The following is a 27,375-nucleotide window of genomic DNA, read 5'->3' on the forward strand; positions in this document are numbered from 1 at the left end:
AACACACAAGGCTACCTGCTCTTGGCCAAGTCCCTTCTGGAGAGCTCTGTGTGGCCAAGGCCCTTGGGGTCTGAGAACAGCAGCTACCTAACAAGAGGCTCTGAAGGGAGGGAGGCCAGGAACAGCCTTACAGTTCCCTTCGTGTGTCCCTCGTCACCTCAAAGCACTTGGTTGGGCAAATTTGACCATTTCAGCACCAGACTCTGACCAAAAATGTTTGATGGATGAAAACACCTGTAGGAGGTGACAGTACCAACCCAACATATTTAGCTAGGGGGAACAGGAGATGCCAGAGAGGGGATGGGGGTAGGAGTGGTCTTCTACTGAGAACAGCTCCTCAGCCTCCCCAAGACCTTTGGACAGCCAGACCAGTGACCCCAGGCTGGCTCAGAAGCAGGTACTGGCTTGGGGAGGAGTGTCCTGCAGGGCTGAGGAGAAACTCTGGGTTCACCTAGAATAGCCCCAAGTCTACATGCAATTACTGCTTTAAACAGCTGAACTTAAAAAAAAAAAAAAACAACCAACCTCATAAATAACTCAAGTCCCTGAGAAATCATTTAAAGACTAATTAGTGTATCAGCCTGCTCTGAACGGTGATTCACAGCCCGTGCTCCCAAGTCAGGCATCAGTTGAGAAGGAAATCATTAATTGCTCACCTGAGCCAGGCAGGGGCCTACTTAACCACTCCTCCCCTGAGCCACCAAGGCCACTCCTGACCTCAGGTCCCAATTAATCTGAGAGGGAATGTGTTTAATTAATGCTACTTAATCACGCCTGTGGGGAGTTTTATTTTGCTTTGTTTCTCTGCTTCAAGTTCCTGAGAGGTTCTTTTTAAGAAGGAGGTGGCCTGTAGCCGAAGCCTGTGGGGATGCGCAGGTTTTGGAAGGGAGCTTGATGGGAAAGGAAGTGTGGAACAAGCTGGGCTGACTGAATACTTCCGTCTGGGCATTCTGGTGTTCGGGTGGGTGACTTGCACCCTCCACTCCCTTCAACAGGAGCTGGCCTTTCCCCCAGTAGGAGGCCAGAGTGGGCTGGCTCGGCTCTGTGGCGTCCCAGGTAGTGGGAAAGACTGCTAGAGAGCCTCCACAGATCCTTCCATCCTGCTCAAGGGTCCCGTGGCCTTTGGGACCACACTAGGTCACCCCAGCATCCTCAGGATGACATCTGCCCCAGAACCAGGGTGCGGGGACATGCCCAGGCATGGGAGGCAGCATTACCGGACAAGCATCCGCTTCAACAGCTGCTGGTCCCCTTCCGAGTAGCCAGGCCAGTCCTTCTGCACATCCTTATACACACAGTCCTTCAATGTGCATGTGCCATCCTTGGCATTCACATTGGCCACCTGTAAGACAGAGACAGGATCAGGATGCCTGGGTGGCTCAGTCAGTTAAGCGGCTGCCTTCGGCTCAGGTCATGATCCCAGGGTCCTGGGATCAAGCCCTCCATGGGGCTCCCTGCTCAGTGGAGAGTCTGCTTCTCACTCTCTGCCCCCTCTCTTCTTGTGCTCTGACAAAAAAAAAAAAAAAAGAGAGAGAGAGACGGGGTTATCTTGCCAGAAGCCCCAGGAGAGGCAGAAGTTACTGAAAGCATTTGATGGAGGGTGGGGGGCAGAGACACAGGAAAGAGGACAGCACCCCCCCCCATCCCCTGTACACGGGGGGCAGCAAGCCTTGGGATGCAAAAGTATCAGAACACCAGGTCCGGACGCACATGTCTTATAGCTGCTGGAAGACAGGTTGGCTCTAAAGCAAGGGGGGCTGCCTTTTTTTTACACAGGACCCCTTCACCAGCCTCCCCTGTTATGGACTGAATGTTTTTGTCTTACCAAAATTCATATTAAATCTCAACACCCAAAATGATGGTATTAGGAGGCAGGCCTTTGGGAGGTGATTAGGTCATCAGGGTGGAGCCCTCATGAATGTGAAGTGTCCCTCTATGAGAGACTCCAGAAGGCTCCCTCCCCACCCCTGCCATGTGATAACCCAGTGAGAAGACAGTCTGTGAACCGGGAAGGGGGCCCTCACCAAACACCCAGTCTGCTGGCGCCTTGATCTTGGACTTCCCAGCCTCCAGAATCGTGAGAAGTAAACATCTGTTGTTTATAAGCCACCCAGTTTGTTATTCTGGTACAGCAGCCTGGAGAGACTGACACCCCACCTCTTGGATACGCACTTCTGTGGCAGAGATGGTGGCGGGTGGGGGAGCCAGGGCCTCCAGGGGCCAGGCTACGTCCACCTTCCCCGCAACCAGCTAGCCCTGCCCCACTTTGTTGGCCGCAGAGAGCTGGTGCGGCAGCTGATGTTTTTCACTATCACAGGCTTCTAAGAGGACTCCAGGTCACGAGGGTTTCCTCAGGGAGCATTTTTTAATGGCTAAGTAATATTCCACCAAGCATGTGCACTGTGATTTACTCAAAGATTTCTCCTTTGTTGGATGCTGATGCCACTTCCAGTTTCTCTGTAGCATAAACAGACACCGCTGTGTGCAGGTTTTTCCACGCTGGTGATGGCTTCCTTCGGCCAGCTTCCCAGAAGTGGGATTAGTGGGTCAAAGGCTCTGAACATTTTTATGGCTCTTGATGCGTTTTGTTAAAATGCTCTCCAGAGGAGCCACCCACCCATCAACACTCCCACCCACAGAGGATGAGCCTCCGGGTTTCTCTGAGGCCCCGCCAGCACCGGAGACAGATGCTTTAAATCTTTGCCTTGGATGTTTTCACAGAAGGAAGAGAGAAGGTGCCTTTGAAGAGTGCGGTTTCATCTGTGCTGTTCATCGGAATCCCTGATCACTTGCGGGAAGCTGGAAATGACGAGCCTGTGCAAGGCCCAGCCCACAGAATCCCCTGAGACCTTCCCCTTCCTCAAGCTGCTGGGGTCCTGCTATACTACCCACAGCTGCCGGGGACGACGCGCTGGGTAGTAAATACAGAAGCACAAAGCAGATGGGGCCATTCAGAAGAAATCAGAGTAGACATGGGGAGGATGTTCTGCCCACAGACACCAGATAAGCTGCCCCACAGGAGGCTGCTGAATCCAAATCAACCAGAGAAGCCAGAGCCCAGCACGGTGCCTCTCTGATCCTGGGAAAGGGCTTGGGAGCAACCACAGCATCTCAGAGGTTAAAAAAGCAGGCACCCCGGGCAGAACAACATCAGTACCGACAGATCCCTAGCTCTTCGGAAAACCGAGGCTGGTGTTCTGGCCACATTTGAGGATTGCTCAGAGGATAAATCTCAGGTGTAACTGTGTGTTCTGTCAGCCAAGTTTCACATTCTGCATTTGAGGGGCTCATGTGCTTCTTCTTTCTTCTGGGCACAAACGGCAAGAGAGGAAGGTGGGAGCAAGGGCATTTCCAAGAATGCCACAGTAGGGGTTGATGGCCACCTAACTGGACAGCAGTGTGGGCTGCAGCACGTCCAAGGGCAGGCCTGTGTCTTCAGTCCTGGCTTACATCTAAAGACCCGGCATTTTGCCAGCCCTGCCTCATTCTCTCCGAGTTCCAGCCTAGGGGGAGGGCCTCCATTGTGCTTCCCCCAAGTTCCCAAGGATAAGGCTGACACCTGCAACTTTCCAAGGAAACAAACCCCCCAGGAACATCATTCCTGGTTCTGGAGCTTTCTGGATGCTTTGGCAAGCCCCTCTGCCAAAGAAAACTTCTGAGCCATGTAGCTACATAGCTATCTTCTAATAGGCCTTGAGCCAACTCATATGCTCAAGAGGGAGAAACTGCGCAGCTTGGTTCTCACCTGTACAACCTCTGAGTGGGGCACAGTGCCTCAAGAGGCCAAATCCGGGGGCGCCTGGGTGGCTCAGCTGGTCAGGCGTCCGGATCTTGATTTTGTCATGATCTCAGGGTCGTAAGATTGAGCCCCATGTCGGGCTCCATGCTGGGTGCGGAGCCTGCTTAGAATTCTCTCTCTCCCTCTGCCCCCCTCCCCCCTGCTTGCACACACACTCTTTAAAAAAAAAAAAAAAGAGGCCATATCCACACAGTTTCCTGGCAAATGGAGCCCCCAAGGCCAGGGTCCCAGCGAGATGAGGGGCAGCGAACCCCGTGGCTCATCCTCAGATACAACTACTGATTATCTCAGCATGTGAGTTTTGCACTGTCTGTGCGCCCAGAGCATCTGAGGCAGGATGCAGGAGGGGCAAGTGAGCTGGTGGACAGAACCCGTAGAGGTGCGACCACACTTCCTCCGCAGGACGGGACTGTCCACTGCGAGCCGTGTGAACCTCGCGGCAGGGCTCCGAGGTATCTGCATGGCCCAGCTGATGTGGCGAAGCCAGAACAAGCTGTTCAGCTTCCCAGGGCTCCTCAAGCTCCCTCCATGGGCTTTGGGAGACAGGGAAGGGCCTAGGGAAAGCAGCCAGGCCCACAGCTCTTGCTCTGAAGCCTGAGCTGTTCTGTAACAGCAGGCTCCATCTGCAGACGTCCCATTCCCTCCAGCTCAGCCTTCCACCCCTCAAGAGGTGCTGCTGGCAAGCTGCGGCCGCACGTGCCAGCCCGAGGGTCCACAAGTGAAGGGGCCACGGCTGGTGAGTGGCAGGGAAGCCCACCTGACTGAGGAGCCTGAGCTCTTGTTAACTCACATCTGTGGTTACCCAGGCTTCTTTTGATTCTAAAATCATCAGGCGACTAAAGTCTAGGATCCTCTGTGCTGTGCCTCCTGCCTGTGTGTTAGCAGATGGTGTGGACAAGGGTGCTGACCTCACTCTAAGCCATCCTCATTGCCACTGGACAGCAAGCACCACGACAAGGGACATGTCCGTGACAGCCCTAAGCACGTCCTAACCCAGGAGGCCGAGGCTCTGAGGCAGGCTGAGAATCTTGGAAGAGACCTCGGGAAGGGCCCTTTCCAGGCTGCCCTGTGTCCAGACCCTGTGCAGAGGCCACCTGAGGCTGACTGGACCCTCAACCTGGCCCCGGGCAAGCACGAACCTGCTGGAGGAGGCCATCCAGCGCATCCTTGTCCGCCTGGGCCAGGCCGTCCTTCTGTAGCCGCAGCAACAGCTCGGCCTTCCGGTAGGGCCTCAGTGCCAGGAGGTGCAGCACCCGGTCACGGAAAGGCCTCTGAGACACCCCACTGCCCCCGCTAATGCCACCAACACTGCTCTTCTTGATGGCACTCGCCAGGTTGATGGGGGTCGCCCGCTTCCGGGAGGGCACAGCGTCCGTGGCCCCCGGGGCTGGTTTCCGAAACTGAACCTTCTTGCCTGCAACAAGAGCCAAGGCATTAGGGATGTGAGGGGGTGGGGGGCCTCTGTGCCCCTCTGCCTGGGGCTGATGCCAAGTTCTGAGCGGGTGCGTGGATGCCCACTGATGGCCACCAGCCCGAGGGGAAGGCAGTTTCAAGCCCTGTCCAGCCCAGCCAGCTCGGTGGGGACCCAGGACAGCTGAGAGCACCACCTGCTGACCACACACAGCTCATCAGGCACTTGCAGGGCCCCCAGTGTCAGAAGCAGGAGCTGCAGGAAACAACGGACTTCATCACGGGCAGCCCGACCACTGCAGGGAGAGGGGGCTGATGGCAAAAAGAGTGGGGGTTCCTGAATGGCCAGAGGGAGATGCCCCCAGAGCCTACACATCACAGCACTGTGCTGGCCCCACAGGATCCCCCATTCTCTCTTATGAAAAAGGAGTGAACAAAGGCATCAGGCTGCTTGGGCACCTTCTCTGGAGACCCCAGGGTAGGAGCAGCTCCCCAGCTGCAACCCTGCTGAGCGCTTCTTGGGCAGACATGGCTGTGCTCAGAGTCCCAGGGGCAGCAGCCTGATCCCCTACCCTTCTAGAGCAAACAGACTCCAGCTCTGCTCTGGAGGGAGGGGCCTCCACTCAGAAACCATTAACTAACCCCTGGATAGCAGCACTGCCACTGAGGGAACACGCATGGCCAAGGGAGGACAGCGCATGTTTCATGACCTTGGGCCAGAAAGCTCTCTATGAGGATGTTTTTTGCTCTCATCCCTTAAATCTCATTTGTCAAATTAACACAGGAGGAAGTGCTGTCAGAATCCTCAGGTCCCCAGAGGACCCAGCTGATGGGCCAACGCAGGGTCAGGGAGAGGCCTGACACAGTGGGACAAGCATGTCTGTCTTCAGAGGCCAGGTGACAAGTGCTTCCACCAGAACCAAAACCACTGCAAAACTCTTGCTGTACCCAAAGTGGCAGAAGCCACATTTCTCACCAAGTTTTAGGCGAAAGGACCAGAAATTTACCGAGATGTATACGTATGTCCACATCTGCACCTCGAGGTGAGAGCAGGCAGTGGAAGCATTTTTGGATTTTGGCGACTGCTCTCGTGTGGCTGTCTCCAGCAGCGGCCACAGCCCAGAGCACAGGCTCCCTCAGCACGCATGGCCACGTCCACCCAGACACAGCGGTCACTGGCGACACAGACTCCTGCACGGACATCTGGGGTTTCATTCAGAGTCAACCCCACTGCCAAGCCAGTGAAATCATGTGCTCCTTTGGGGGGCTTTGAAATCCTCCTACCTTTTCTTAAAAAAGAAAAAACCCCAAAAGCCACCAAGGTCCTGGTTTGCTGTGAGCCATTTTGAGCCTCCCTTAGGCCTAACACCCTTCCCCCCGGCCTTGAATCCTCATGACTCTTGAACTTGTCTGGACCTAGGTGCTGGGAAAACTAAAGCAGGAATGGAGCTTCCTACAAGTAAACACTTTTCATGCTGTTGGTGTCTCAACTTCACCAAAACTGTTTCCAAGCAGATGATATGCCGCCAGGGCCTTCTCATCCAGCAGGGAGTCAACACATTTCCTTCCTAGGTGCGACTCGACGGTCCCTCATTGGCCCCAACCCAGCAGCAGGCCACTTGCCACAGGGTAGGTCTCGCCATCTGCACCTTGCCACTGGCCATGTCAGTCTTAGGGAAGAGCCGGCCAGGCAGGTGAGGGCAGGGGTGGCTGCTGAAGGACAGACCGCAGCCCTGCTGTCGAAGAGCGGGTCTACCTCTCTGATGGGTAGAGATCCCCGAGGTGAGAGCCTGGGAGAGGGGCCCGTGGATTTGGAATTCCTAGAGTTCTTGGGGCTCTTATTCAAACTGGGCAATCAACAGATGCCACAGCCCCCAGCTGACTCAGCCAATGCAACAGGACCTTCCTTTCTGACCCAACAACGACTTGGCTCACCCTGCTTGGGGCCACACCTGTCAACCCATCACTCCAGCTCCTGGCCAGGACAGGTCCTGAGTCTCTCCTGCTCCCCAACCCCACAGGTGCCCAGCAGGCATGAGCCCCCCGACAGGTGAAGTCCCAGGCCTCTTCCTCACCCAGGTAGCGGCCTCCAGCCTTGATGACAATGGCACCACGGCTCCGTGTCTCCTCCTCGGCCTGTGCCATGCTCTGCCGTGCTTTCTGGTAGGAGTCGTCGGTGGCACACACCGTGATTTTGTCCTGGATGCTGCCCAGGCAGTCCAGGTGAACATCCCCATGGCTGCAAGATAAGGGGCCAGGAGCCAAGGTGAACTGCGGGGATGACAAGGAGAGACAGTCTAGGAGCCCATGCCCCCCGCCCCAACAATCCCCAGTTGGGAAATGGCGTCGGTGATAACTTGAGCAGCATGGTTTCTACATGGCACATCTTGATCTGGAAGAAACAAGGCAACCTAGGCCCCTGAGCAGAGGCAGCAGGCCAGGATCTGCACCCATGCCCCGCACACACTGAAAGCAGCAGCAAGGCTCATGTAAAGGAAGGAAGGAGGCACTGGGGCAGCCTGGCTGGCTCAGTCTGTAGAGCGTGCGGCTCTCAATCTTGTGGTCGTGAGTTCAAGGCCCATATTGGGTGTAGAGATTACTTAAATAAACAAACTTAAAAAAAAGAAACAAAGAAAAAGAAGAAGAAGAAAAAGAAGAATGGGGCACTGAGCCCAGGTAGGACCTCACCTGGAGACATATTGCTGGATGCAGTCGAAGCTGCCCTGGGGGCTGTCACGGCCAATGTTGGAGAGGTAGAAGGAGAATGTCCGTGCCTCTGTGGGGCAGTCAGGCTGGGGGATGGAGATGTGCTGTGTAGAGAACGGGAGACATCACTGAGAGGTCCACAACACAGGGGTGTGGGGGCAGGCACCATGGGATGGCCCATCCACTGGACCTCAGACCATCCCCACAACTTGACACAATGAGAATGTGCTAGCACTTTCTAAGCAGTGATGGCATCTCGGTCTGAGGAGCATAGAGCGCTTAACATACACCCGGAGACAGGGATCCCACCTTGATCTGGGTCACGACCCAGTTTCCTGCCCAGCAAATGGGGCAGATCTGGCCTGGGACATGCGTGAAGATGAAATGAGACAAGATGGGCATCGGGAGCCATCAGGGCACACTGAGCAGCCAAGATACTCCAACCCTTGCTCCCCTGTGGGATACAGACTCCACCTAAATGTCCACTCACTGCCCTGCAGGCCCTGAGGGGCTCACAGATGGGCAGCACTCACCTCAACAAACCATGACATGGTTAAACGTGACACAGGATGAATGTCTTGGCTAATGTAACCATGACTTTGGGCAGTGCCTCTGCAGAAGGGATGGACAGCCTGGCTGGCAGACAGACAGACAGCAATGGTCCCAGCCAAGGTATAGGGCTCAGCGTAGGTGGGACAGCCTTGTACCCAGAGGCCACTGCAGGATTCCAGACCAACCCTCCCTAGTTTGAGGGAGTTGGTAGGAAGACCCCATGCTCTGGTCAGGGTGCAGGATGGGCCTCCAGAACCCTCTGTCACCCTGTGGTGGCCCCTCATAAAGTAATCGCTGGGTTTTGGGTGCAGGAGCTCATCACAGCTGACAGACACACAAGAGGGGCACAAGTGGTAAATGGAGATTAAGGGGATGGGCAGGCCACATTCCGGCCTCATCCCCAGGCTATCAAACCACCTCAGTACGCCCAAGCCCTGTTTCCTCTCCAATGAGGTGAGCTACCAACAACCCTCATCAGCACCAGATCAAACATGGCCCAGCTGAATTCCACCCCGGCCCCGCTGTCACGAGTAAATAAGGGCAGTTCAGCCTGTCTGAGACTGAGAACACAGTGGCTCGGGCCACAAGAAAGGATGCTGCTCCTGACCCAGCTTCACGGCCTCCCTGCCCCGCCCCTCAGGCTGGTGCATGGACCCATAGGGAACCTGCATGTCCACCTGGCCTAGAGTTGGCCCCCAAACACTGAGTGACCTGCCCAGCATATGGTCAGTCCCTGCCCCTAGGAGAGGCCCGGATATACCCAGTGAGAGCCAACCTGGCTCAGAGTGGCTCCCAGACATGGCAGCTGAGCCCTGTCCTGTCTGCACACATCTCCTTTCCAACACTTGTGGCCACCCTGTGCTGTCCACTCATGCCCCCCACTTTTCTTTTTTAAGATTTTATTTGACAGAGAGAGAGGGCGAGCACAAGTAGGCAGAGTGGGAGGCAGAGGGAGAGGGAGAAGCAGGCTCCCCGCTGAGCAGGGAGCCCGATGTGGGGCTCGATCCCAGGGACCATGACCTGAGCCGAAGGCAGCAGCTTAACCGGCTGAGCCACCCAGGCGCCCCACACTCATCCCTTCTTGGATGTGACTTTTTGTTCTCCATTATAGAAGTAGCTGGAAACACGCTGCCCAGATGCCAAGGCTCGGGCTGCTGAGGGTCACTGCAGGAGAGAAGCCGAAGCCAGATACATACTGACGCAGCAGCCCAGAATGCAGCAGGAAGCTCATGCACCACAAAATCAGCAAATCAAAAGCAGCTTCCTGCAGAGCCTGACACCCGCTGCCGTTGGGGGTGGGGGTGGGGGTGGGGGTGGGGGTGGGGGCTTTCTCCACCCCATCCTTGAACCTCTCCCTCATCCCATCCTGGCTCTGATGGAGATGTGCCTCCCCTCCCCCCAGGTGGCATTTTCCACCTCGGTCTGCTCAGAGGACAGTGACTGGGCTGTCACCCAAGAGAAGGGAAGTCAGGTCTGAGTCCCAAAGCAACTGGGCTTTTCTCTGGATGGGGCCTGTGGGGGACCCTGCACTGTAACCCCTTTACCCCATCTAAACCTTTTCTACACAGGTGCGTATGCCCACTTTCAAAATTTATTCTGGAAGTGGGGGTCCCAGCACAGAGCCCAGAAGCGGATTTGTGTAGCTACTGGAGCCAGAGGATGGTGAGGAACCCTGAGCTTGAAACTAATGCAGAGGAGCACTAAATGCTGCTTGTGACAGGGGAGGACACACACAGAGGTCTCCGGTATCCTTCAGGACAAAGTGGGGAGCACAGGAGTTGGGGAGGGAGGGAAGTAGAGGGGAGGTTTGTGGGGAGCCTGGTGTGGCCCATTCTCTCAGTCCCGGCTCCTGGAATCCTCCTGTTAGCAGGCTGCTTTGCCGCTCCCAAACGACGCTGGTTATTGGTTACCAGTCACTGGGAACCAGGCAGGGAAATCAGCCAGCTGGGCATGAACAGCCCAGGAACGCATGGCTTTCTCTGGGTCAAGCGAAGAGCTTGGCACATGTTCTAGGATGTGGCCCGAAACTCAGCCCTGGTCAGCCAGAGCATGTGCCTTCTGGACCAAGTCTCAGCTGTCCCACGGGGGCCACCATGTGGCCCTCAGCTGGCCTGAGCACGTAGGTTTGGGTGCGTCTGATGACAGCCCTGACTCCGGGTTAGGTCACTATAAACCTAATTGAGCGTCTGTGTGCGCAGAGCTGGAGCAGCAAACAGGTTTGTCCTTCCTGGGTGGCCCTGAGTGCCTCTGAGGCCTGCGAGGGGGCACAGGCTCCTGCCAGAGCCTTATCCTTTGAAATCTGTCCCAAGCCGGGCCTGCCTGCCCCCCTCCTCCCCAGGTCTGTGGGGCCGCGTGTTTGCAGCATAGGTGGGGGCTGCGAAAAGACACAGCAAGTCCTGGGGGCAAAAACTGGTGGGGAAAGCACTTGATATTCCATTCAGGTAAGAATGAGGTCAACGGGCACGTACAGGAACCCAAACGTCAACTGACCAGGGTCTTCTCTCTGACCAGAAGAGTTTTCAGGCAACACTTGTTTTCTTAGTTATTGTCACTTCCTGGGGAAGCTTCAGAATAAAGCATATTCTGGGTACAGAGAACTACCATTGCTGAACTTGACTTCCAAGAGAAAGCATCCTCTGCCGCCCTGGGGCACTCTCTCAACCCCAGGCTCAGGGCGCACGCTAAGCACTTGCCTGCACTCCAGGTGCTGTTCTCATGCTCTCACCCACCCAGCAAGCTCAGGAGAGGGAGTGCACAGCCCCCGCACTCTGGTCAACCCTGGCACACAGTTGGCTCCCAACTCCAAAACCCCCCATTTTAGAAAGTTTTTAGACTGTTTCCAAATTGTCCCTGTTACAAATGACGCAGCAATAAGCAGCTAGCGGTTCAATCTTGTGTATGCCCTTAACTGCTCCCACAGAGACGGCTCCTAGACACACAGACAGAAACTGGTCAAACGCCTCTAACCAGAACTGCCAAACCTCAGTCTAGAAAGTGCAGTTCAGGCTCCTGGCGTAGCACAGGGAAATGCCGAGACCCTTAACAGCCTTGGATACCAACCCTACTTCTCTTTTTTCATCAACTGAAGAGTTTCAGGGTGGGGCTGGTCAGGTGGGGGTTTCTCTTCCCCTCTGGAGGCTGACTTTTCACCAGCTGTCAGAGGTTAACAACTTAGAAGTGACCCCCAGACAGCAGAGGGGCCCAGGTCAGCCAGCTCAGTGTTCGAGAGAAGGCAGAGAATGCAAACACAAACATGTACTTGGCAAACGAAACAAAGATGAACATCTTGCTCTGGCACGTGACCCCCCAGAGGCCCAACATGCTACCGGTGGGCCAGGTTCTCTGGGCACCCTGGCAAATGCCGTTAGTCACGCCAAGGAAGCAGCCAACACCAGGGCCCGGCTGCACACCACAACCTCCTTGGGCAGGCCGGGTTCTCATGGTGCTTGCAAGCATAAGCAGGTGACCAAGCCAGATGGGACTCCCACCCAGGCAGTGCTCAGTGCTGAAGCCCAATGCTGGCTATGCGCACCGAGGGGGATGCACACGAGGAGCTGAGCGAGCTCATTCTGGGCTGCAAGGAGGACACTGGTTCTCCTAAGGCCTCATGAACACACATACACACGACCCCTGAGGCAGAGAGCCCATCTCCTGGGCAAGGAGGCTGAGGGATGGTGAAAACTGGCCAAGGTCCCTGAGCTCAGGAGCCTACAGAGGGGGTCTCAATCTTCAGTCTATCAGCTTCATGGGCCTCTGGGAAAGAGGGTCCCCGTCACTGTACAAAGAGCCAAACATGGAATTAGCCCATTCCCCACGAACACTGAATGAGCCTGCCCAGCCCCACCCCACTGACCTCCTGCCTGCTCCTCGCTCTGTCCAGCCTACCTCACTGGCTCCATCTCCAACCTCAGCTATGCACAAGCAGCTGAGCGACCAGGAGAAGTGGGAGGCGAGAGCCCAGGTGCCCTGCCTCCTCCAGCAGCAGGGTGACTATGCAGATGCAGCCCGCTAAGTGCCTAGCACAAGGCCAGGCCCCTCACAACTGTCGGGGGGAGGGGATGCATCCCATCAATGCCCAGGAGGAGAAGGACAAGGTCCAGAGGACACAGAGGGCAGACCTAGTGCCTGACCCTTCACAGTAAGCAGGGAAAGAATAGCACTCCTCCTCGCCACTTGGCACCCTCCAGCCCTCACACAGGCTCACACAGGGAATATCCTCCTAGTGAAGAATCGTGGTCTGGCTTGCCCAGAGCTGCGGCACAGGGCCTCTGTACCCTCAGAACCTTCTAGAAACTCTGTTACACATGAGAAAATCCAGAAAGAAGGAAAAGTGGGTAAAACATGACTCTAAATCTAAGGTGGTAGAACCCCTAAGTTGAACGGACATGGCTCTGAGGCTTTGCACAGAAATTTGGGCAACCCAAGGCACAGCCCAGGAGAACCTCGTGGTGCTTCTGTGCCTTTTGTGAGTGGTCATGTGGTGTCTTGTTGACCAGAAAATGCTGCTCACTAGATAAGCCACTGATCTCAGTGGCCCTTTCCATGGATCCACTTCCTCTTCTTTCCCTGACTGCTGAGGGCACAGCATGGCCATTGGCCACCAGAGGGCGACATGAGGCCAGTCTGGCAGCAAGCCCAGGGAACCCTGCCCCCAACACTGACCTCTGCCCTTGGGGAAATGTCCCAGGGAAGATAAAGGGAAGGCTGCCACAAGAATCCGAAGCGGCCGGACAGAGGTGCGATGTCCCTGAGGAGGCACTGGGGAAGCAGGGACTCTGAGGCCTTTCAGGGGGTCTTGATGATCTTGATAGGTCTTGGTATGATGGTCAGTTCAGTTCACATGTGCACCTGGCCAGGCCACAGCCCCAAGTGATGCCATGAATGCTAATCTGGATGGAGGTATTCTGTAGATGTGGTGACATCCACGACCAGCTGACTTTAAGAGAACGACCCTCAATAGTCTGAGTGGGCCTCACCCAATCAGCTGAAGGCCTTAAGAGGGAAACTGAGGTTTCCCGGGGGACAAAGAAGCTCGCCTGTGGACCACAGTGCCCATTCCTGCCTGCTCCATGCATGGACTTCAGCCTCACCAGTCCCACAACTGTAGGAGCCAATGCCTTGCAATGTACCTCTTGGTATCTCTGCATCTGCACACACAGACACATGATCTTCTACAGGCCCTGTCTCTCTAGAACACGCTGGCAGGGGTGAAACCCACAGACCTCCTCCATAAGGAGGCAGCCGGCCAGCTGTCAGGTGGAAACTGACTCAGACACTTGTGGCAACACTTCAGATTAAAAAAAAAAAGACTTGCAATAAGGACCAGAAAAAAAAAACCTGAAATGTTCCAAGGCATGTGTGATGGGTGTTGGGGGGCAAGAATTGTGGACAACTCGTCCCACTTTTTTTTTCTCTTATTCTCCCAATTTTTCTATAAGATGATCCATTTTCTATAGAATGAAATAAATACGTTTCAGAAAACATGGAGTGCTCAGTTTCTATAACGACCCCCTCCCCCCACTGGCAGCCCAGTACTAAAATCAGACACCCATGGTCCCAGGTGCACCAACAAACCAGCTCCTGGGGAGGCCACAGCTCCAGGCCTGCTTGTCCCCTGGGACACCTCAATTTTGAATCAGTGCAGAGATCAGATCAGAACAGAGACTTGGGGGCCTGGGAGTCAGCTATGCATTGGCTACAGGAAGGAAGGGGAGACTCTGAGGGACTGCTGGGCAGAGAAGCTGCATTCACCCCAGAGAGCCTCTTGGTGTGGCCCCAGTCATGGGACCAACCTGGCAGACCTTAGCTCGGCACAGCGCCTGGCCTGACACACAGAGAGATGGGACCAAAATGCTGCCCCCAGCCTGTTTCTGTGCCCAGCATGCCACAACAGGCCAGAGAGCACACTGTCACAATTCCAGATATGCTTAAGACAAAAAAGACTCACCCCTTGACTTCCTTGAAATCGGATTGATGGTCTCAGTGAAAAAGACTCCTGCAAAAAAGCAAATGGGAAAATGTCAATAAAGATATCTCAAAATCCAAAGCTTACTTCCCAGGTATAGAAAGAGTAGGGTAAGGACAGTGTTTTCAGGAGACACAAGAGAAAACACACACACGTCTGAAAATTGCAGGAAAGGTCACTGGAGAATTTTGAAGGATCAGCAGGAGTTCCTGAATGGCCGGTATATAAGAGGTAAGAGTGGAGACACAGGCAATGGGCAGCCCCTCACTGTTACCCCCAAACCAACAGCAGCCCAGACCACCCTGCTTCGGAGACACCCCTCAGAAGGGAATCGCAATGGATGAGCACCGCTGGCCAGAAGGCAGGCTGACGAGGTGATGCGCCCCGCCCCCCCAAACACCCTGCCAGGACAGGGCCCAAGGCCTGCTCAGCTCCCACGTCACAACTTCAGAGCAGTTTGTCACTGAGCCTGGGGTGGCGGAATTTCCAAATGTCACAAGAAAAAATATACTTAAAAACTCAAAATACTTTAAGCTTCAGCTATTCAGAGATCAGCCTTCTGTCAGAATTTTAGAAAGAACATGGATCCAGATGGAGGGTCACACCTCTCCTTCTCACCCATCTTGGGCCCCAAGCGCCCACCTTCTGTACAGCACGTATCACCCCACAGCGTGGCCCTAGTTTGTCACCACAACCCCTTCCCCCTCAGTCCCCAAACCCTCCTCGCTTCTGTGCCTACTATCCTCCCCAGCCTTCTCCAGACGCCTGGGCTCTCGCATCTCCATCCAAGCTTGCCCCTCGGGCCTGCAACCCAGCCCAACCAGCAGTGAGAGGAGACCCTTCCAGCTGGCCCCCCCCACTCCCAGACACCAGATGTCTGGACTGACTACCTGTCTGCTCCCCACCCAGACTGTCAGGCCCACCACAAGCCCTGGGTGGGTGAAATAGCTCTCTAGAATCACCGGAAGAACCAACCAATGGGCAGGTTGGCCTCTCGGGGTGCATGGGTCCATCAGCTGCTAGGCTGAGGGCTGTAGTTGTATGAGGCAGACATGGCTCAGCAGCTGGGACCATACAAGCCGTACATGTACTCCACCCCCACACACACACGCTTTGTTTACCAAGAGCCCCCTCTTTTGCCAAATCTCAAGGACTCTGGCACTGCAGCAGTTTGTCAGTGAACTTGGGGCAGCAGAATTTCCAAGTGTCCTGAGATCTGACACCCTAGAAACTACCCTACACTTCCAAAGCACATCACCTTCTCACTGCCAGGCTATCAGATATGGGACATCCTCCAGTCCCTTGTCCTGCTCCAGGACAGGAAACCAACCCCTGCTTTGGAGGGTCGCCGTGCTTTGAAGACAGGCCAGGCTTTCCCCAAAGCAGGCTCAGGACCAGCTGACCCATTCTATAAGCCACAACCTGACCTTGCCCCTCACCCCCCACCCCTGGGGCTGACGTTCAGAGAATGAGAAACACAGCACCTGTGGGGTCCCTGGACCGGCTAGGCCCTTGCAGATACATTTAAGAAGCCTTTGCTTGGAACTGGGTTAAAGACAGAGACCAAAAAGAAAACCTGCAGGTGGCCAATGAGCATGTAAGAAGCCACTAGTCATCAGTGAAGTGCAGGTTTCGCAGGGAGATACCACGCACCTATCAGGACGGCTAAAATGAAAAGGACAATACCCAACACACCGGTGGGAGTGCGCACGGCAAAGCCACTGTGGAAAACGATCTGGTAGTTTCTAAAAAAGGTTAAACACAGTTGCCATATAACCCAGCATTTCCACTCCAAGGGACAGATCCAAGAGAAATGAAAATACAGGTCTACATAAAAACGTATATACAGATGTGCACAGCAGAATTACTCTTAGTATCCAAAAGGCAGCAACAACCCAAATACCCATCAATTGGTGGACGAAGTAACAACAGAATACTACCCAGAAATAAAAGGGAACAAACTCCTGATGGACACAACATGGACAAACCTCAAAGCCTCTGAGTGAGAGTACCTCAACACAGGACATCCTGCACCGGATGATTCTGTTCATGTAAATTTCCAGGAAAGGCAAAACTAGAGACAGAAAGCAGACCACTGAGTGCCCGGGCCATGGGTGGGAGCGGGCAGTGGCTGCAGGCTGCCGGAGGCAACGTCTAGGGTGGTGTATTTACACTCACAGACCCTACACCTGAAGCGGGTAAGTTCCATGGGCCATCCACACAACTCCATGACAGCAGTGACCTGCCCTCAGGCTTACAGAGGGTCTTTCTCTGAAGACTCTTGGGCTTTGAGCAACATCACCTGAACACAAAGGATTCCTGAACACCCAGAGGAGATATTCCTGTCTGTTAACCATTTTCAGTGCAGGATACAGAGTAGATGGAAGGAAGCAGCAGAAGACACAAGAACACCACAGCAAAGGCAATGCTAAGGCAAAGCAGTCCTCTTTGCCGGTAAGGTCTACTGACCTTACCTGATCATCAAAGACAGGAAGGCAGGCTGCTCCCAGCAGAGGGAACAACAGGTACAAAGCCCAGAGCAGACACACAGGACGCCACATTGGCAGAGAGCACCTGGGGCTTGCTTCTTGCACCCCCACGTCTGTTAGCCCAGGCCCCCATGTAGGAGCCAGCCTAGGGCTAACTCTAGTGCCTTGCGTGTCTATCAACACAGGGCAAGGCCTGTGTTGGGGGAGGAGCTTGGGGGACAGGGGACATGACAATGGTGATGATACAAGTCTGGATTTAGAGTAATAATGGGGAGGAACCCAAAAGGGTGCATCTCCCCAGAAGGAACTCCACCAGGGCAGCCCCAGCAGTGCCTGGCAGACAACAACCAGCACCCACACCAGCTGGCGTGGTGGGCCACCCTCCCCCTGGACCACATGCTCCCTGTGGGCCACTTAGTGAAGCATTTAAGTGGCATGGTAGCTGCCGAGCAAGTTATCTAGAAGACTCCTTTCCCGCAGTCACTCATTCCCGACGGCAGTGACTTTAACCATTGGAGAAGCTGGCAGAGAGGCCTAAAAACCCAGGCCTTCTCAACAATGCCAAGGCCATGTCCCCATGCAGCCTGGCTATCATCACAGAGCCAGGCCCCTGGTTCTCATGGTGTCTCCTCCGTCCAGCAGAACCAGGCCCTTCTTGTCAACAGCAGAGCAATTCACTTGTTACTATCACATACATACCTGGATGACTCCCCACAGGCCCTGTCTATAGCCACTAACAAAAACAGGCATCAGGACCAGACCCAACTAAGTTCCACCAGCCCTGTACAGGCAGGGGGAAAGGGGCCCCACCTGGTAGGACATTAGAACAAAGAGAGAAGCAGCCCTTAGTGTCCTCACACTCACTGGATGACAAGGTGTGTTCTAACGGCACTCAGGTCACAGGCCACGCCACCCAACAGGGGACAGCTGGTCACAGTCATAGCCACATTTACAGGCCCAGCAGGGCCCACCCTTGGTAATCTGGGTTAATGAGGCTGCCTGAGTCAGCTGCAGCTCTTACCCATCAGCTCCTCCACCCCAGGGCAGACTACCTTGACCTTTTGTGCAGACTCTTCTACATGGGGCACCTGCTCACCACTGTGCCCCACCCCCCTAAGATTTCCAGGAGGAACCACAGGCACCAGGAGGGTCGCCTCTCCAAGGGCTGCAGGGATCTGATTTGGAGTGTCCTGCACACTGACATGTGACCACCCCACCTGCCACAAACTCCCAGCTCAGAGGCCCCAGAACATTTCAATGAAGCATAACAAAATTGTTACAAGAGAGTTTAAGAAAAGAGAAATCTCTGAAGAGTTCTAAAATGTACTGAAACCACTTGTGTGTGTCCAACATCCACTCAAGTGGCCTTTGGCACACATTGTTTTGTTGGAGGGGGTTGCTACTTGCAATGGAAATCTGTTTTTAGATCAAAGTAAGGTTTTTATTTTTTTTAGAGCTTACAAAACATAATTTTATTGAAATTTGTGTACAGATAAAAATTTACCAAAATTTAAACAAAGACCTAATTCAAATTCCTTCCCTCCACCAAAATGGACATTATAAGAAAAAGCCACATTCTCTCAATTACATTCTCCCCAGCGAGTAGATTCTGGAAGGAGAAGGAAGGAGAGAGAAAATACCGACAAAATATAATTTGATCTTCAGCACTGTCTCGTCTTGAAATGACTTAATTATGGAGATTTCCATAAGAATCAACATTCTTCGGTTTTGACACTGAAATAGAACCTTCTATGCCAAAATCACAAATAAGGCTTCCGGCTTTATTTTTAGTGTGAGGTAAACAGTGTATTCAATATTAAGGCAAACGGTAGTGGGATATTAATATGGATCTTCCACTGTACAATAGCATGTTTTGGAACATCCAGGGATTTCCTAAGGCTGTTGGAATTAGAAACTTGTAGAAACTGTTGCAGTGTACAACAGTTCTGAATGTCTTAGCTGGACCTTTTTGACAATCTGTCAAATGGAATCTTGTTTGAGTTTTTTACAGCATGTAATTTTTTTTTTTTATTAAAGTTGTAAAATTGTTGTAAATGAACCAGGGTCTGATCTCAAATTCTGTGTATATACACACACTGGCCAAATAAATTGCTCCCCCAAAGTTGGCGCAACGATGCCTACTGAGCAGGCTTACCATGACAGAGGAAGTGTGAGAACAGGACATTAATAAAGATTCTAAGTGAAATCAGATTATTTAGGCTGTCTAGCTATCTTACTCAAGAAAATGCAGATTTAAGATCTTAGGTACAGTGATTCATCCTCTGGCTCACCCCTTCTCCCTTTTTTCCCAATGGGATAATCATTTCCTTCAGTGATGAGAGAAACAATCCTTTTTATGGCAAAATGGACTTCTTCCTCCAAGGGGTCAGGACAAAGCTATCACTTCTTAGCCACGCTGGCCACAGACTTCTTGGCTGCGTCCTCCAGGTCGACGGCCTAAGTAATGGGGAGTCCGCTGTTACTGAGAATGTTCTGGGCCTCGTGGACATTGGTTCCTTCCAGCCGGACCACCAGGGGCACCTTGAGTTCCAGCTCTCGACAGGCTTTGGTGATCCCATTGGCAATGATGGCACAGTTGACAATTCCACCAAAAATATTGACAAGGATGGCTTCTATCTTAGGATCGGCTATGAGCAGTTTGAAAGCTTGATATACTTGAGCTTCCTTTACACCACCACCAAGATCCAAAAAGTTGGCTGGCTTCCCACTATTCAGGAAGATGATGTCACAAGTAGCCATGGCAAGTCCAGCACCATTCACAAAGCAGGCAATGTTCCCATCCAGTCCTATATATTTTAGATCATATTTGGCAGCTTCATTTTCAATGGGCTCATTCTCCAATTTGTCGTCATAGCAAATATGTCCTTTTGTCGGAATTCTGCATTGTCATCAAAGTTTATCTTTGCATCGGGGTGCCTGGGTGGCTCAGTCAGTTAAGCGACTGCCTTCGGCTCAGGTCATGATCCTGGAGTCCCGGGATCGAGTCCCGCATCGGGCTCCCGGCTCAGCGAGGGGCCTGCTTCTCCCTCTAACCCTCCCCCCTCTCATGTACTCTCTCTCTCATTCTCACTCTCTCAAAATAAATAAATAAATCTTAAAAAAAAAAAAGTTTATCTTTGCATCAAAACAGACAACTTGTCCTTCTGGGGTTTCACCAAAGGGGTTCACTTCCACCTGAGTAGCATCAATTTTCAGGAAGAGATTGTACAGCTTCTTAATTTGATCTGCAGCCTGGTTTTTCAAAGGCCCAAGGAAGCCGAGATTTTCTGCCATCCGCTGAGCTTGGCTGTCCTTTATCCCTTCCATAATGTCGATTTGCTCCTTAAAAATAAGTTCTGGATTCGAAGCTGCCACCTCTTCAATGTCAACGCCCCCCTGAGGGCTGCCCACCAGTACAGGGCCATTGCAGGACCGGTCCATCAGAATGGCCAGGTAGGTTTCTCTGGAAATGTCCAAGGCTTCAGCAACCATCACCTTGTTAACTTTCACACCTTCTTTTGGAGTTTGTTTTGTGGCTAGATTATACCCAATCATCTGTTTAGCCAGCTGTCCCACGACTTGAGGGTCTTTTGTTAAATGAACACCTCCTTTCAAACCACTACTGAAGATACCTTTTCCTCTTCCTCCAGCCAAGATCTGGGCTTTAAAACAAATTCTTTTGCATTTAGTTTCTTAGCAGCCTCCAGAGCCTCCTTTGCAGTGTCTGCTACAAAGAATCTTTGAACTCTGACTCCGTGGTCCGACATCAGTTTCTTGCTCTGGTATTCCTGCAGGTTTAGCCATCTTCGGGGGGTTAACTGAACTGCCTGGGATCTCACCGCCAGCAGCAGGGGCCAGAGCACCAGGTCTCGCAGAACTTTCCGGGCCTGCGCTGCTGCGGGAGATGCCATCTTAAACAGGAAACCAAGGTTTTTATTTTTCTAAACAAAAGTTCTCAGCTATTTACTGTAAAGCAAATATGTTTAATTTGAATGACTCAAAACGCATCAAGCCTGTCACCTCCAAGAACCGACTGGAATAAAGCTGGCTGCATAATTCACCAATTCTTAATCTTCCCTCTGAGTCAGGTTCAGGGTGGGGCAGGCAGGCCGAGGGGACCCCCAAATGCCATAGGTCCCTGTGACAGCCTCTGACTGCCCAGCTCAGTGCCTCAAGAAACTTTCCAGATCACGGGCTGGGGAGGCTAAAGGGGCTGGATGTGTGGGCAGAGGCCCTTGGAGGAGAGGGCAGTACAGAAGCCTCTCCTGGAGCCTGCACAGGGCCCTAAGCTGCTCCCCTTGAAGGCTCAGGGGCACTCCCCCGAGGCAGGGCCCCAAGCCAGAGGATATGGCCTACGAGAGGCCATATCTGCTGCCAGTCCAAGGGAGTTCTCACTGTACCCCACTCAGCAGTGGAGCTAATCTAGCCCTCAAGTAAAGGCTTCACTCAGTTCCCTTTACTAGAAAATCTCAGAAACAAGCTTCCGCAGGATCAGCTCACCCACCACTAACCAAACTGCCTACCAGCAGCCAGCAGCAGAACCAACACACTTTAAGAAGGACAACGAAATCCAGCACATGACCCCATGGAATTCACAACACTCAGTATCCAAAACCAAAAACCTCCAGAGATGTGAAGTTATAGGAAAATGTGACCCCCCCCAACCCAGGAGAAAATTCAGCCAATGAAAATCGACTCACAAAGGACAGAGACAATGGAACTGACAGACAAGGGCTTCACTTTAGAGTAACCATTACATTTGAAAAATGTTCAAGGGTTTAAAAGAAACTTGAACTGGTGAGAAAAGAAATATGAGGTATGAGGAGAGAGCCACATGGCACTTCTGGAGCTGAGAAATGAAATATCTGGAAACAAAAACTCATGAAGTGGGATTAATATTAGACAATGTGGAAAAAAAGGTTATGAACCTGATGACAAACTACCAAAAACTATCCAAAATGAATCATACACAGAAAAAAGTCTACAGGAAAATGAACACAGTCTTGGTGAACCGTGGGACAATGGTACCAAGAGTTCCAACATATGCATAACTGGAATCCCAGGAGCTTGGTATCTGAGGAAATAATGGCCCAAATGTGAGGAACACAATAATTCCATAGATTCCAGAAGCTCCAGCAGGAAAACAAAGAACCATGTCACAGCACACCATAAGCAAATCAGTATGACCGCTGATTGACATGCTACAAGAACCAAGGAGCAAAGATAACTCACAAGGCCAAGTATCAGAAACAAGCCTGGAGACCGTGGAAGGACATCTGTAAAAGACTGAGGGAAGAGCAATGAATGTCAACCTAGAGTTCCTTATCAAGTGAAGGAGAAGGTGAAACAAAAACTTGTTCAGGCAGAAAAAGGCTGAGATCATCTCTGCAGTAGATCTGCACTGCAAGGAAGATTCCAGAAGTCCTTCGGGAGGAGGGAGCGTGGCACCAGATGGACACGTGGATCTGCACCCAGGATGAAGAGCACTGGGGCACGGGGAATGTGTGCATGAACATGGAAGACTTTGTCTCATGGTGACATTTCTGTAGATCACTGACTGTTGAAGGCATAAACAGTGATGAAGTAAGGATTTGGAAGTGCAGCCTTGAAAGGGTGGCAGTGAGGCACAAGGACCTGGGTGGGTGAGGGCAGGGAGATGGAAGCAAATCCCAGGGTCCTGCCACCACATGACCTGAGGCATGAGGTTAACTGGAGGGCTGCATTCTCCCAGTGCCAAGCTAACCCTGACCTCCCTGAGCCACGGCCCTGGGGGGTAGAGCAGCCAGACTCTGCACATTTGCCTGCTAGACATGCTGGCCGTGCATCTCTAGCATGGTTGGACCACTTACCCCTTTATGCACTCGAGGGGCATTTCCCGAGTCCCTCAGGTCCCAGGCTGTGCCTCACAGAGCATGGCAGGCAGGGCAGGACAACCAGACACAGGCCACCCCAGCACATGGCCATGACTGCACATGGAAGGATCAAGTGAGGGGTACGGTGCACATGGCAAGAGAGCAGACCTGGGGCGCCTGGGTGGCTCAGTCGGTTAAACGTCTGCCTTCCGCTCAGGTCATGATCTCAGGGTCCTGGGATCGAGCCCTGCATCGGGCTCCCTGCTCCGCAGGAAGCCTGCTTCTCCCTCCCCCACTCCTCCTGCTTGTGTTCCCTCTCTCTCTGTGTCTCTGTCAAATAAATAAATAAAATCTTAAAAAAAAAAAAAAGAAAAGAAAAGAGAGAGCAAGCTGGGGCGGAGCTTCGGAGCAGCTTGGGCTGCAGAGGGAGCCGCGGGGACAGAAGCCCTGGGTAAGAAGGCATGCTGCAAACAAGTCAGCGGCCGTGGGGCTAGTGCAGGGCCTCCCCTGGGCTCGTGGACTTCTCCTCAAGGTGTGGCACCAACAGTGTCTGTGGAGCAAGCGGCCAGAGCCCTTGTCGGAGATGCCTTCGCAGTGGGACCAGTGCTCACCCTCTGGACCCGCCTGGCCTGGCCCCCAGCAGCTGGGACACCCTGGCAATGCATGGGCTCACCGTGCTAACATGCCCCACCACTGCCTTCTGGCTGGCTGTTCCCTGCAGGGAACAACAGCTCATGGGACCAGGGACATACCATTTGTTAGGGAAGCCTTGTCACCCTGACCTTGCCGCCTCAGCAGGACAGAAGGTAAAAGGCGGCAAACATGTCAAGGCCAGGAGGGTCCAAAAGACTAGTCAGGGTGCTGCCCATTTCCCTATTGCCTTGACAGCTTCCGCGTTATTCCCCAGACTGTGATTAGCAAGTCACCAGGTACTGTAACTTCCTAGAACAGTCTCTGGGACACGGTACTACCTGTCTGCATGTGTCACGCTCAGTGCCTGTGTGGGCTGCGCTTCAGGTTGGCAAAGTTACACACGATGCCTCTAGTCTCTGCAGACCCTCTTGAGGGGTCATGTCACTCCCACCATAGGCTCAGAGGTCACATCCTCCCCAGGGGCAAAGCAGCCCAGCGACTGCAGTGACTGCAGCAGGCATGGAGGGCTGCCCCCCTACTGGCCCTATCAGGACCCTGTGTAGCAGAACGTCATCTCCTATTGGACGTGTGTAGGGTTTGAAACGAGGAGTTCATTGGGACAAGTGTCACTGTTGGTGTTGTGCTTCAGCCAAGAGCCCAGGGTGAGTCAAGAGGCCTGGTGGGGGTGGGCAGTGAGGAGGCATCACCAAAGAACACCCTGCAGTCTCTGTCCCCAAGCAGCTCCCACAGGTATCATAAAGATGCTGATGAGGGTAGGAAGACATAGGGAGCAAGCAGAGCAGGGGAACAGGTAGCCCCGTGGGAGGAGGCATGGAGTGCTGCCCAAGACCCCTTTAAGCTAGGACTGGGAGAGGGCGAGTTAGAACTTCACTATGGCCAGAATCCCCATAGAGCTCTCCACGGAGAAGAGCACTTCACGGGTAAAGCCACAGGACGTAGCTTACAAAATCCACCTCCAGGTCCAGGAAGCACACTAGGTAAGGCACTGAGTTACACTCGGGGTTCTCAACCAGGTGATCCTGCCAGAGGACACTGATGAAGTCCAGAGACATACTTGGTTGGGGAGGAGGGCACCCCTGGAATCAGGTGCAAGGAGGCCCAGGATGCTGTGCCCACAACAGCCCCACCCCAGAATGCTCTACCCCCAGTGTCAGCAGTGCTGAAGCAGGGAAGCCCTGAGCTAACTGCTGCCATGAGGAAAACAAAGGGGAAAGCAATCTTCAAAGCAGAACGTGGGCCATAACGTGGGACACTACACGGGACAAATGACCTGGTTTCTTCAACAGATGGATGGCACAAAAGGAAGAAGGATGGAGTGCTATAAATTACCAGACTTGACATGCACATCCCATGTGGCTCTGCATGGACCCAGCCAAGTGAAGACCCAGCAGAGACAGCCTGCAAGGGGGCCAGGGGCTGCTCTCCGGTGCTCTCAGAGAGCTGAGTGAAGACTGCATCTGAAAGAAACAGTCCATGTCTGTTAACATTCAACGCAGTCATTGACAAAGCCAAGGGTGAAAGGAAAAGATACCTGGGATTGTTTTACAAATGCTCCATCAAAACTCAACAGAACAGGGGAGAGCAGGGGGAAGAGGCGGACCGCGAAGGGTCAGGCACTCACAGAGGGCAAGGCTGGGTGATGGCACGGGGCCACTCGTGCTCGTCTCCGTCATCCCCACACATTAACACACCCACGTGAAAGGTTTCAAATAAAAAGTGCACACGTACGGGACCTCCCGTACCACACAGAACGGACATGGGGCCAGGCCAGTGAGAGACAAAAGCACGGAGTCTGCACATCATCTGGGGAAGGGGAACAGAGCCAGCAGAGGTAGGACAAGTGAGGACTGGCCTGACCTGGACAGAGCCCCAGGACGTCCGCCACGGGCCCTGCGTGGGAAGCAGCACTGAACTCCACCCGGGGAAACATGCTCCCTGCCATCTGCACAGCCTGAGCCCCAGAACACAGAAGTGCCTGTGGAAAATGGGCTGAAAAGAAGAGCTTGTTCCTCCTTAAAGGGTGTCCCTCTTGGCAAAGCACAAGTGAAGCGCACCAGCACTTCTCAGGGGCTGCGATCAATCACTCAATCCGCTCCTGAGCAGAATGCGGCCAGGAAAGGGGGCAGTTAAGTCCTGAGAAAAGGCCTGGCTGCCGACCTCCTGGCAACTGTCCCCCCCTTTCCAGTAAAGCACAAACAATTGGGAAACTCCTTTCAAGGAATCCTCCCTGCAACTTCCTGGCAGACTCTGAGCAGGATGCCGAGGCTGTGGAGAGCTTAGACAGTGTCTGGGACCGTGAGGGGCCATTTCCGTGAAGTACAGACAGGGAGAATGGAAGCACATTCATCACTATGTGGAGGGACACATCAAAGCAAGAAAAGGGGGCGCCTGGGTGGCTCAGTCCATCGGGCGTCTGCCTTCGGCTTGGGTCGTGGTCCCGGGGTCCTGGGATCAAGTCCTATGTTGGGCTCCCTGCTCAGCCTGGAGTCTACTCCCTCTGCCCCTCCCCCTGCTCGTGGGCTCTCTCTCTCTGTCTCTCAAAAATAAATAAATACATTTTAAAAAAATTGTATCTAAAAAGCAAGAAAAGAGATTCCAAGCAGCCAAGAGCCAGGTGTAAATCAGGACCCACACAAGGGCCAGCACCGCACATACTTAGATCTAAATTCATGGAGGTACACAGAGTATTGTTTGAGGTTTAGAAAAGTTTGAGGATTAGGAAAAAAAAAAAAGATGCAAATCACCTGAAACTGTGATCCAGACAACCCCCACCCCTGCATGTTTTGTTTGCTCTTCTTGGGTCAGCAAATAAAGGCAGACTAGAAGGGCCACCTTTTTTCTGCTGATTCCCCCTATACCCACCTGTACTCCAACTCTCCACCATCCCCAGTCCCTGGCAATCACAAATCTGTTTTCTGTCCCTACGGTTGAGCCTGTCCCAGGTTACATAAATGGAATCATACCGTCTTAGTTTCCTGTGGCCAATGTAACAAATCACCACAACCTTGGTGGCTGAAAACAAGAGAAATGTATTCTCTCACAGTGCTGGAGGCCAGAAGTCTGAAATCAGTATTCCCCGGCTGAAATCCAGGTGTGGGCAGGGCTGCACTCTGTCCAGAGGCTCTAGGGGGTGGTCCTTCCTCACTTCTTCCAGCCTCTTGGGACCCTAGGCATCCCTCAGCTTGTGGCCACATCACCCCATCTCTGCCTCTATGGTCACACCACCTTCTCTTCTGTGTCAAATCTCTTCCTGCCTTTTTTTTTTTTTTTTTTTTTTAAGATTTTAGTTATTTGACAAAGAGAGAGAGCACAAGCAGGGGAGCAGCAGAGGGAGAGGGAGAAGCAGGCTCTCTGCTGAGCAGGGAGCCCAACGCGGGGCTCGATCCCAGGACCCTGGGATCATGATCTGAGCCGAAGGCAGAGGCTTAACCAACTGAGCCACCCAGGCGCCCCTTCCTGCCTCTTTCTTATAAGGTCACTTGTGATTACATTTAGGGCCCACCCAGATAATTCAGGATGATCTCCCCATCCAAAGATTCTTAACTTAAATCCCACCTACAAAGTCCTTTTTTCCATCTAAGGTCACATTAACAAGTTCTAGGGGTTGAGTCCTGGACATTTATCAGACCCTTATCCAGCTGACCACACATACTTAGCACAATGCCTTTGAGATTCATCTATGCTGTCCTCTCCAAAGTCCATTCCTTTTTACTATTGTTAACCTACTGCATTATACCAGCTTGTTCATTCATTTGCTGCCTGAAGGACACAAGGTTCATCTCCTGTTCTGAGGAAATGAATAAAGCTGCCATAAACATTCCCATACAGGATTTTGTACGGACATGAGTTTTCGTTTCACCCAACAGCACAACTGGGAGGTCCTCTGGTTAAGTGTCTGTTTAACTTTACAAGAAGCTGCCAAACCATCTCCCAGAGTGGCCCCATCAT

The 27,375-nt window shown here is 53.0% G+C and overlaps 2 protein-coding genes across 4 annotated transcripts in view; both read right to left on the reverse strand.

Annotated features, from left to right (window-relative positions):
* ELL (elongation factor for RNA polymerase II) overlaps positions 1–27,375 on the reverse strand; it is a 72,121-nt gene that overhangs the window by 13,192 nt on the left and 31,554 nt on the right. For all 3 annotated transcript variants that reach the window (XM_027584177.2, XM_027584176.2, XM_027584175.2), the window contains exons 2-6: positions 14,415–14,462; positions 7,898–8,019; positions 7,285–7,448; positions 4,939–5,213; positions 1,218–1,342 (exon numbers count right to left, since the gene is read on the reverse strand). In XM_027584177.2, coding sequence (XP_027439978.1) covers positions 1,218–1,342; positions 4,939–5,213; positions 7,285–7,448; positions 7,898–8,019; positions 14,415–14,462 — 734 coding nt within the window. The remainder of the gene's footprint in view (positions 1–1,217; positions 1,343–4,938; positions 5,214–7,284; positions 7,449–7,897; positions 8,020–14,414; positions 14,463–27,375) is intronic.
* LOC113916925 (succinate--CoA ligase [GDP-forming] subunit beta, mitochondrial-like) lies at positions 19,322–20,832 on the reverse strand. Its single transcript, XM_027584179.2, is given in 4 exon segments — positions 19,322–19,794; positions 19,797–19,842; positions 20,057–20,589; positions 20,592–20,832. Coding segments are annotated over 4 exon segments (1,293 nt in total).

This window comes from Zalophus californianus, chromosome 1 (assembly GCF_009762305.2).
Source record: "Zalophus californianus isolate mZalCal1 chromosome 1, mZalCal1.pri.v2, whole genome shotgun sequence".
NCBI classification, from domain to species: Eukaryota; Metazoa; Chordata; class Mammalia; order Carnivora; family Otariidae; genus Zalophus; species Zalophus californianus.